Genomic DNA, 12,117 nt, shown 5'->3' on the forward strand with positions numbered 1-12,117 from the left:
GAAAGCCTATCCTTAAAAACTGCAGCAGCACAAAAGTGGAAGCACTTCAGGGTTAATGGAACTTGAACTGGTTGCGTCAACAATGGAGTGTTTGATCTGCCCTCAAGCTGTCAATCAAAAAGCTTTTTTAGCAGCAAATGGACCATCAGCTCCTTGTGCAAACAAACTTCAGCTAATTCCCTCTTTGATCTGCCCTGGAGCCATCAGTCAAAGCAGTTCTAGTTTCAGAGGCTCTGGGCTCATTCAGGCTAGAAAGGGGGATTCCCCCTCATGAAATGCAAAGCTCCTGTCAATCAACTTGCTTCAAAGAGCTTTCAGAGTATCGGAGGTTTATGAGAGAAGGAAAGGGGATCTGCTTAGTGAAGCTGACATCTCCCATCAAAGTACTTCAAAGAGGTCTGGTAACACCTGAGGCTCTGAACTCAACCTAGGGCAATCCTTACACTAGAGTGCTGCTGTGATTTTGAAGGCTTCCAGGTGTTTGGGGGCTTGGATATTAATGTGAGCAGGCCACTTCAAAGGTTTTACAGAGCACAGACAAGAATGAAGATTTTAACCAGAAAATTTCCTGAAATCATCATCCTGAGTGTGATTTTCCAGGGCAGGAAGGAGAGGCCCAGCCAGAAGACCCCTATTCCAGGACAGAGCCCCAAGGTCAATTCCTTCCCCCCCCAACTCAACCCCCCCAACCCTCAGATTCTTCAACCGACCATCCCTCTGCAGTCTGACAGTGGTAGAGAGGCACAGTTAGGGGCAGCGTCTATGTCCTTTTGGTCTATGGCGCCTTGTCAAGATCAGGAGAGATTGGAGCTGGTTCGGGGGGATGGGAGCATACCAGGAGCTGGAACATCCTACGTAGAACCCACTAATCACATTTAGACAGATGTTAATGAGTAGTGAGTAGGTTCTTTCCCACTCTGGGCAAGAAGCTGATCGGGAGAGGTGCAGCGGGTCAGGCAGCTTACAACGGGTTGGATGCCCAGCTAGAATCCTGATTTGACCCTCACGGCTGATTCATCCAGCCATCGGGAATCCCAGCTGGGGATATCAGTCACAGAGAATCAGCCCCTAAGTTAGGAATTAGCTCTCCCTATCGCTGTGGTGCCCTCTAGTCCCCCAGTCCTCTAACATATCTGTGCTCTTCCAATTCCAATCTTTAAAGCATCCTTGAGTTTTATTGCTCAATGGTTGGTAACTGAGCCTTCGGTGATCAAAGCCCTAAGCCCAGAGACTGCCCCAATCCCAGCATCAACCCCCCACCAATTCCACCCCCCCCAACTCCCAGCACCAACCCACCCCCGCCCAGCCAGCAGCACCAATCCCCCCCCCCCCCAACTCCCCCCCCGCCCAGCCAGCAGCACCAACCCCCCCCACAACTCCCCCCCCGCCCAGCCAGCAGCACCAACCCCCCCCAACTCCCCCCCAGCCCAGCCAGCAGCACCAACCCCCCCCACAACTCCCCACCCCCACCCAGCCAGCAGCACCAACCCCCCCCAACCCACACCCCACCCAGCAGCACCAACCCCCCCCACAACTCCCCACCCCCACCCAGCCAGCAGCACCAACCCCCCCCCGCCCAGCCAGCAGCACCAACCCCCCCCCAACTCCCCCCCCGCCCAGCCAGCAGCACCAACCCCCCCCCAACTCCCCCCCCGCCCAGCCAGCAGCACCAACCCCCCCCCGCCCAGCCAGCAGCACCAACCCCCCCCCCAACCCCCCCCCACCCAGCCAGCAGCACCAACCCCCCCCCAACTCCCCCCCCGCCCAGCCAGCAGCACCAACCCCCCCCAACCCCCCCCGCCCAGCCAGCAGCACCAACCCTTCCCCAACACCCCCCCCCCACCCAGCCAGCAGCACCAATCCCCCCCAACCCCCCCCCCCCGCCCAGCCAGCAGCACCAACCCCCCACAACACCCACCGCCCAGCCAGCAGCACCAACCCCCCCAAAAACCCACCCCTGCTCAGCCAGCAGCACCAACCCCACCCCAATCCTAATGCCCAGCCAGCATCAACACCTCCCCACCTCCCCCCCACCACCCCTTCAGGTTGATATAAGGTTAATATAAAAGACCCCGTGGCACTATCCACGGGCGGCATGGTAGCACAGTGGGTTAGCACTGCTGCTTCACAGCTCCAGGGACCTGGGTTCGATTCCCGGCTCGGGTCACTGTCTGTGTGGAGTTTGCACATTCTCCTCGTGTCTGCGTGGGTTTCCTCCGGGTGCTCCGGTTTCCTCCCACAGTCCAAAGATGTGCGGGTTAGGTTGATTGGCCAAGCTGAAATTGTCCCCTTGTGTCTTGGGATGTGTAGGTTAGCAGGTAAATGTGTAGGGATGTGGGGATAAGGTCTGTGTGGGATTGTGGTCGGTGCAGACTCGATGGGCCGAAGGGCCAGTTCCTGAACTGTAGGGTTCTGCGTTCTATCCAAAAAGCAGACACGTTAGCCCCAATTAACATCACAAACAAGTTACCTGACCACGATGATGTTGGTATTTGCAGGAGCTCCTGTTTTCCCTTCATGACAACAGTGACCAAACTTCAAAAAAGTGCTTCGCTGGCACTTTAAGTACATCCTGCGCTTGTGAAGAGATCTACATAAATCCAAGTCTTGTATTCATGGCCTAGCACGGCAGCACAGTGGTTAGCACTGCTGCTTCACAGCTCCTGGGTTCGATTCCCGGCTCGGGTCACTGTCTGTGTGTGGAGTTTGCACATTCTCCTTGTGTCTGCGTGGGTTTCCTCCGGGGGCTCCGGTTTCCTCCCACAGTCCAAAGATGTGCGGGTTAGGTGGATTGGCCATGCTAAGTTGACCCTAGTTTTGGGGAGGTTACCAACGAGGTAAATATGTAGGGTTACAGAGATAGGGTGGGTTTGTTGTCAGCTCATGCTCAAAGAGTCTCCTTCTGTAATGTAGGGATTCTATTCCATTCTAAGTGTAACAACAAGAGTTATTCCCTGTGATCGGAACTGGACATCGTGTCTTCTGAACGTGAATTCCTACATCTTTCCACTAGTGGGGAAAATTTTCAAGAAATGAAGCCAGATATGTATCATTAGGTTTATTGAACACAGAATGTGACCATACAGAGCACAATTAGAACATTACAGCACAGTACAGGCCATTCGGCCCTCAATGTTGTGCCGAGCTATGTCCAATCCCAAGATCAAGCTATCCCACTCCCTATCATTCTGGACTGCTCCACGTGCCTATCCAATAACCGCTTGAAAGTTCCTAAAGTGTCCGACTCCACTAACATTCACTTCATCCAATTTCACTGCTGCCCCAGGAAAATGACAGAAACAAAACCTAACAAGGCTGCGTCCTGTCTCTCTGCTTCTCCTTCACAATCTAACTACAAAAACGGACCTGCTGTGTCACAGCTCCCAGCCGTGGCTCCAAGTCTGTCCCCTTGCAGTGTCCTGTTTAACACCAGACGGACTGTCCGAATGCCTCTTTTCTCTCCCAGCATGTGTAAAATGGGGAATAGAAAGGCCAGAAACTTTTTTTTCACCCAGACAGTGGTCAGCCTCTGGTATTCTCTGCCACAAGAAAGCAGGGGAGGCCAAAATATTTTCCTGTTCCACCGGCCAAGGAAATCGGAGCAGGGGGTGGGGGGGGGGGGGGTGGGGACAGGCCATGCAAGCGTCCGCTGACCTTCGGCGACATTTTCCAGTTTTGGGGCAACTGCACCCGGAAAACTCCACCCCGTATGTTTTCAGGAAGCTGTGAGATGTAACACTTGGAGTGAAAGGGATCAAAGGATATGGAGGAAGGCGGGGATCAGGTTGGATGATCAACCATGCTCATAATGAATGGCGGCGTAGGCGCAAAGGGCCAAATGGCCTGCTCTTGCTTCTAGTTTCTAATTACTTCCTTATCTGTTACTTCACCTGTCAACCAAACCCAAGAAGTCTCACATCACCAAGTTAATGTCCAACAGGTTTATTTGGAATCACGAGCTTTCAGATGCACTGCTCCTTCCTCAGGTGATTCCAAATAAACCTGTTGGACTTTAACCTGGTGGCGTGAGACTTCTTACCGTGCCCACCAATATTGGCATCTCCACCTCGAACCCAAGAAACACATAGTGGGCAGATCCCTCATCCTGGGTAACACATAGAATCCTCTGCACAAAAACTGATATAAATGTTTATTTAGACTGGTTGAGGTGAATCAATGGTCAGAACTTTCCCAACCTTAGGAATCGGAATGGGCGAGGGGAGGACCATGGAAAGGTCCGTTGACCTTGGGCGGGATTTTCCAGTTTCAGGACAAGCAAGGCTGTTGAGTCCCACCCGATGACTTACTCACCATTCTCTGGTGTCGAGGAAATCTCTACAAATTCAGCTCCCAAACCCGCCCAACTGCGAGTTCACATTTTAGAACACGTTACCGTGAATTTATTTGTAACAGCGATCCCAAACCAAGGCCAGGGTTTAAACTGAGGTGGCCTGGGAGAAGAAAAATCCCACTTGAAGATCCCTTATCCCTCTATCAAAAACAGGTCCATTGAAAGATCCACTGCTCGCCCAAACGGCCCTCACGCCAGCCTCCTCAAAGTGAACCAGGATTCAATAACTCAAAGGTAATCCCACCTCTCCCTGGATTCCGGCATATAGGAAAACAAGCTGACACTTGAGCTGATACTGAGGGAGTGCTGCACTGTCTGAGGTGCCACCTTTCAGGTGAGGTGGACATAAAAGATCCCAAGGTTCTATCTGGAAGAGCAGGGGAGTGTCCCAGCAAAGAATCATCCCTCAATCTGTTACCGGGACCGTTAGCAATTTAGTTCAGAAGTGTATAATTGGCTGTAAAGCGCTTTCGGATGCCAGGAAATTGGGAAAGTTTATATAAATGCAAGGAAGAAGCCCCTACTCTCAGGGAGGCAAGCGCAGGGTTGCAACGACATCATCGCCCACCCAAACAGCGGGATACAAGGGCTCGATGAAGACTGATTGGAAGGTGTGGATCAGAGTCATGGTGTTATCAATGCCATAGAAGCTCAGGGTCCCCATAGTGCAATCCAGGTACACCCCAACTCGGTCGTAGTTGGCAGGCTGCAGCTTCTCCTCCTGGCTGTTGTGCCAGGCGGAATAACTCTTGCTGAAGAGCTGCAGGGCCCAGGAAACACTGTTCCTGCCGATCAGGGATGAGTCATCGCGTCTGCTGATCTTCTTGTACGCAACTCCGAGGTACACCCACTGACTGCTGATCTGCACCTCCCAGTAGTGCTGGCCCGTGTCGAAGCTCTCGCAGCACAGGACCTGCCACTCCTTCTCAAACCGCTCCTCGTGCATCGGGTATTTCTGGGTGGCCTTGTGGGAAACTCTGCGGTTGCCCTTGGATAGAGTGAGGAATCGGTGCACGGTGTTGGGGTCGAAACTCAGCTGACGGTAACCTGCAAAGATAAAGGCAATCGAGATTGCATACAACCACAGAGAAAAGGCATTTAAAATAAAACAGACAACTGCGCACTGAATAATCCACAACATTGATCTGAATAAACAGTGACTCTGTACAGTTACACAGTGAGTGATCCTTACCCTGAATAAACAGTGACTCTGTACAGTTACACAGTGAGTGACCCTCACTCTGAATAAACAGTGACTCTGTACAGTTACACAGTGAGTGATCCTCACCCTGAATGCACAGTGACTCTGTACAGTTACACAGTGAGTGACCCTCACCCTGAATAAACAGTGACTCTGTACAGTTACACAGTGAGTGATCCTTACCCTGAATAAACAGTGACTCTGTACAGTTACACAGTGAGTGACCCTCACCCTGAATAAACAGTGACTCTGTACAGTTACACAGTGAGTGATCCTTACCCTGAATAAACAGTGACTCTGTACAGTTACACAGTGAGTGACCCTCACCCTGAATAAACAGTGACTCTGTACAGTTACACAGTGAGTGATCCTTACCCTGAATAAACAGTGACTCTGTACAGTTACACAGTGAGTGATCCTTACCCTGAATAAACAGTGACTCTGTACAGTTACACAGTGAGTGACCCTCACCCTGAATAAACAGTGACTCTGTACAGTTACACAGTGAGTGATCCTCACCCTGAATAAACAGTGACTCTGTACAGTTATTCAGTGAGTGATCCTCACCCTGAATAAACAGTGACTCTGTACAGTTACACAGTGAGTGACCCTCACCCTGAATAAACAGTGACTCTGTACAGTTACACAGTGAGTGACCCTCACCCTGAATAAACAGTGACTCTGTACAGTTACACAGTGAGTGATCCTCACCCTGAATAAACAGTGACTCTGTACAGTTACACAGTGAGTGATCCTCACCCTGAATAAACAGTGACTCTGTACAGTTACACAGTGAGTGATCCTCACCCTGAATAAACAGTGACTCTGTACAGTTACACAGTGAGTGATCCTCACCCTGAATAAACAGTGACTCTGTACAGTTACACAGTGAGTGATCCTCACCCTGAATAAACAGTGACTCTGTACAGTTACACAGTGAGAGACCCTCACCCTGAATAAACAGTGACTCTGTACAGTTACACAGTGAGAGACCCTCACCCTGAATAAACAGTGACTCTGTACAGTTACACAGTGAGTGACCCTCACCCTGAATAAACAGTGACTCTGTACAGTTACACAGTGAGTGACCCTCACCCTGAAAAAACAGTGACTCTGTACAGTTACACAGTGAGTGACCCTCACCCTGAATAAACAGTGACTCTGTACAGTTACACAGTGAGTGACCCTTACCCTGAATAAACAGTGACTCTGTACAGTTACAGTGAGAGACCCTCACCCTGAATAAACAGTGACTCTGTACAGTTACACAGTGAGTGACCCTCACCCTGAATAAACAGCGACTCTGTACAGTTAGACAGTGAGTGACCCTTACCCTGAATAAACAGTGACTCTGTACAGTTACAGTGAGAGACCCTCACCCTGAATAAACAGTGACTCTGTACAGTTACACAGTGAGTGACCCTCACTCTGAATAAACAGAGACTCTGTACAGTTACACAGTGAGTGACCCTCACCCTGAATAAACAGTGACTCTGTACAGTTACACAGTGAGTGACCCTCACCCTGAATAAACAGTGACTCTGTACAGTTACACAGTGAGTGACCCTCACCCTGAATAAACAGCGACTCTGTACATTTACACAGTGAGTGACCCTTACCCTGAATAAACAGTGACTCTGTACAGTTACAGTGAGAGACCCTCACCCTGAATAAACAGTGACTCTGTACAGTTACACAGTGAGTGACCCTCACTCTGAATAAACAGTGACTCTGTACAGTTACACAGTGAGTGACCCTCACCCTGAATAAACAGTGACTCTGTACAGTTACACAGTGAGTGACCCTCACCCTGAATAAACAGTGACTCTGTACAGTTACACAGTGAGTGACCCTCACCCTGAATAAACAGTGACTCTGTACAGTTACACAGTGAGTGACCCTCACCCTGAATAAACAGTGACTCTGTACAGTTACACAGTGAGTGATCCTCACCCTGAATAAACAGTGACTCTGTACAGTTACACAGTGAGAGACCCTCACCCTGAATAAACAGTGACTCTGTACAGTTACACAGTGAGTGACCCTCACCCTGAATAAACAGTGACTCTGTACAGTTACACAGTGAGTAACCCTCACCCTGAATAAACAGTGACTCTGTACAGTTACACAGTGAGTGACACTCACTCTGAATAAACAATGACTCTGTACAGTTACACAGTGAGTGACCCTCACCCTGAATAAACAGTGACTCTGTACAGTTACACAGTGAGTGACACTCACTCTGAATAAACAGCGACTCTGTACAGTTACACAGTGAGTGATCCTCACCCTGAATAAACAGTGACTCTGTACAGTTACACAGTGAGTGATCCTCACCCTGAATGCACAGTGACTCTGTACAGTTACACAGTGAGTGACCCTTACCCTGCTGAATAAACAGTGACTCTGTACAGTTACACAGTGAGTGATCCTCACCCTGAATGCACAGTGACTCTGTACAGTTACACAGTGAGTGATTCTCACTCTGAATAAACAGTGACTCTGTACAGTTACACAGTGAGTGATCCTTACCCTGAATAAACAGTGACTCTGTACAGTTACACAGTGAGTGACCCTCACCCTGAATAAACAGCGACTCTGTACAGTTACACAGTGAGTGATTCTCACTCTGAATAAACAGTGACTCTGTACAGTTACACAGTGAGTGACCCTCACCCTGAATAAAAAGTGACTCTGTACAGTTACACAGTGAGTGACACTCACTCTGAATAAACAGCGACTCTGTACAGTTACACAGTGAGTGATCCTCACCCTGAATAAACAGTGACTCTGTACAGTTACACAGTGAGTGATCCTCACCCTGAATAAACAGTGACTCTGTACAGTTACACAGTGAGTGACCCTTATCCTGCTGAATAAACAGTGACTCTGTACAGTTACACAGTGAGTGATCCTCACCCTGAATGCACAGTGACTCTGTACAGTTACACAGTGAGTGATCCTCACCCTGAATGCACAGTGACTCTGTACAGTTACACAGTGAGTGATTCTCACTCTGAATAAACAGTGACTCTGTACAGTTACACAGTGAGTGACCCTCACCCTGAATAAACAGTGACTCTGTACAGTTACACAGTGAGTGATCCTCACCCTGAATGCACAGTGACTCTGTACAGTTACACAGTGAGTGATCCTCACCCTGAATAAACAGTGACTCTGTACAGTTACACAGTGAGTGATCCTTACCCTGAATAAACAGTGACTCTGTACAGTTACACAGTGAGTGACCCTCACTCTGAATAAACAGTGACTCTGTACAGTTACACAGTGAGTGATCCTCACCCTGAATGCACAGTGACTCTGTACAGTTACACAGTGAGTGATCCTCACCCTGAATAAACAGTGACTCTGTACAGTTACACAGTGAGTGATCCTCACCCTGAATAAACAGTGACTCTGTACAGTTACACAGTGAGTGACCCTCACCCTGAATAAACAGTGACTCTGTACAGTTACACAGTGAGTGATCGTTACCCTGAATAAACAGTGACTCTGTACAGTTACACAGTGAGTGACCCTCACCCTGAATAAACAGTGACTCTGTACAGTTACACAGTGAGTGGCCCTCACCCTGAATAAACAGTGACTCTGTACAGTTACACAGTGAGTGACCCTCACCCTGAATAAACAGTGACTCTGTACAGTTACACAGTGAGTGATCCTCACCCTGAATAAACAGTGACTCTGTACAGTTACACAGTGAGTGACCCTCACCCTGAATAAACAGTGACTCTGTACAGTTACACAGTGAGTGACCCTCACCCTGAATAAACAGTGACTCTGTACAGTTACACAGTGAGTGACCCTCACCCTGAATAAACAGCGACTCTGTACAGTTACACAGTGAGTGATCCTTACCCTGAATAAACAGTGACTCTGTACAGTTACACAGTGAGTGACCCTCACCCTGAATAAACAGTGACTCTGTACAGTTACACAGTGAGTGATCCTTACCCTGAATAAACAGTGACTCTGTACAGTTACACAGTGAGTGACCCTCACCCTGAATAAACAGTGACTCTGTACAGTTACACAGTGAGTGACCCTCACCCTGAATAAACAGTGACTCTGTACAGTTACACAGTGAGTGATTCTCACTCTGAATAAACAGTGACTCTGTACAGTTACACAGTGAGTGACCCTCACTCTGAATAAACAGTGACTCTGTACAGTTACACAGTGAGTGACCCTCACCCTGAATAAACAGTGACTCTGTACAGTTACACAGTGAGTGACCCTCACTCTGAATAAACAGTGACTCTGTACAGTTACAGTGAGAGACCCTCACCCTGAATAAACAGTGACTCTGTACAGTTACACAGTGAGTGACCCTCACTCTGAATAAACAGTGACTCTGTACAGTTACACAGTGAGTGACCCTCACCCTGAATAAACAGTGACTCTGTACAGTTACACAGTGAGTGACCCTCACCCTGAATAAACAGTGACTCTGTACAGTTACACAGTGAGTGACCTTAACCCGAATAAACAGTGACTCTGTACAGTTACACAGTGAGTGACCCTCACCCTGAATAAACAGTGACTCTGTACAGTTACACAGTGAGTGATCCTCACCCTGAATAAACAGTGACTCTGTACAGTTACACAGTGAGAGGCCCTCACCCTGAATAAACAGTGACTCTGTACAGTTACACAGTGAGTGACCCTCACCCTGAATAAACAGTGACTCTGTACAGTTACACAGTGAGTAACCCTCACCCTGAATAAACAGTGACTCTGTACAGTTACACAGTGAGTGACACTCACTCTGAATAAACAATGACTCTGTACAGTTACACAGTGAGTGACCCTCACCCTGAATAAACAGTGACTCTGTACAGTTACACAGTGAGTGACACTCACTCTGAATAAACAGCGACTCTGTACAGTTACACAGTGAGTGATCCTCACCCTGAATAAACAGTGACTCTGTACAGTTACACAGTGAGTGATCCTCACCCTGAATGCACAGTGACTCTGTACAGTTACACAGTGAGTGACCCTTACCCTGCTGAATAAACAGTGACTCTGTACAGTTACACAGTGAGTGATCCTCACCCTGAATGCACAGTGACTCTGTACAGTTACACAGTGAGTGATTCTCACTCTGAATAAACAGTGACTCTGTACAGTTACACAGTGAGTGATCCTTACCCTGAATAAACAGTGACTCTGTACAGTTACACAGTGAGTGACCCTCACCCTGAATAAACAGCGACTCTGTACAGTTACACAGTGAGTGATTCTCACTCTGAATAAACAGTGACTCTGTACAGTTACACAGTGAGTGACCCTCACCCTGAATAAACAGTGACTCTGTACAGTTACACAGTGAGTGACACTCACTCTGAATAAACAGCGACTCTGTACAGTTACACAGTGAGTGATCCTCACCCTGAATAAACAGTGACTCTGTACAGTTACACAGTGAGTGATCCTCACCCTGAATAAACAGTGACTCTGTACAGTTACACAGTGAGTGACCCTTATCCTGCTGAATAAACAGTGACTCTGTACAGTTACACAGTGAGTGATCCTCACCCTGAATGCACAGTGACTCTGTACAGTTACACAGTGAGTGATCCTCACCCTGAATGCACAGTGACTCTGTACAGTTACACAGTGAGTGATCCTTACCCTGAATAAACAGTGACTCTGTACAGTTACACAGTGAGTGACCCTCACTCTGAATAAACAGTGACTCTGTACAGTTACACAGTGAGTGATCCTCACCCTGAATGCACAGTGACTCTGTACAGTTACACAGTGAGTGATCCTCACCCTGAATAAACAGTGACTCTGTACAGTTACACAGTGAGTGATCCTCACCCTGAATAAACAGTGACTCTGTACAGTTACACAGTGAGTGACCCTCACCCTGAATAAACAGTGACTCTGTACAGTTACACAGTGAGTGATCGTTACCCTGAATAAACAGTGACTCTGTACAGTTACACAGTGAGTGACCCTCACCCTGAATAAACAGTGACTCTGTACAGTTACACAGTGAGTGGCCCTCACCCTGAATAAACAGTGACTCTGTACAGTTACACAGTGAGTGACCCTCACCCTGAATAAACAGTGACTCTGTACAGTTACACAGTGAGTGATCCTCACCCTGAATAAACAGTGACTCTGTACAGTTACACAGTGAGTGACCCTCACCCTGAATAAACAGTGACTCTGTACAGTTACACAGTGAGTGACCCTCACCCTGAATAAACAGTGACTCTGTACAGTTACACAGTGAGTGACCCTCACCCTGAATAAACAGCGACTCTGTACAGTTACACAGTGAGTGATCCTTACCCTGAATAAACAGTGACTCTGTACAGTTACACAGTGAGTGACCCTCACCCTGAATAAACAGTGACTCTGTACAGTTACACAGTGAGTGATCCTTACCCTGAATAAACAGTGACTCTGTACAGTTACACAGTGAGTGACCCTCACCCTGAATAAACAGTGACTCTGTACAGTTACACAGTGAGTGACCCTCACCCTGAATAAACAGTGACTCTGTACAGTTACACAGTGAGTGATT

At 48.3% G+C, this 12,117-nt stretch overlaps 1 protein-coding gene across 1 annotated transcript in view; it reads right to left on the minus strand.

Annotated features, from left to right (window-relative positions):
• The window catches only part of LOC145356610 (uncharacterized), a 91,834-nt gene that overhangs the window by 42,632 nt on the left and 37,085 nt on the right, over positions 1-12,117 (minus strand). Inside the window, exons 6-7 of the mRNA XM_080209425.1 lie at positions 4,885-5,398; positions 2,471-2,572 (exon numbers count right to left, since the gene is read on the minus strand). Coding sequence (XP_080065551.1) covers positions 2,471-2,572; positions 4,885-5,398 — 616 coding nt within the window. The remainder of the gene's footprint in view (positions 1-2,470; positions 2,573-4,884; positions 5,399-12,117) is intronic.

The sequence above is a fragment of the Carcharhinus amblyrhynchos genome, chromosome 21 (genome assembly GCF_965287045.1).
Source record: "Carcharhinus amblyrhynchos chromosome 21, sCarAmb.v2.hapA, whole genome shotgun sequence".
Taxonomy (NCBI): domain Eukaryota; kingdom Metazoa; phylum Chordata; class Chondrichthyes; order Carcharhiniformes; family Carcharhinidae; genus Carcharhinus; species Carcharhinus amblyrhynchos.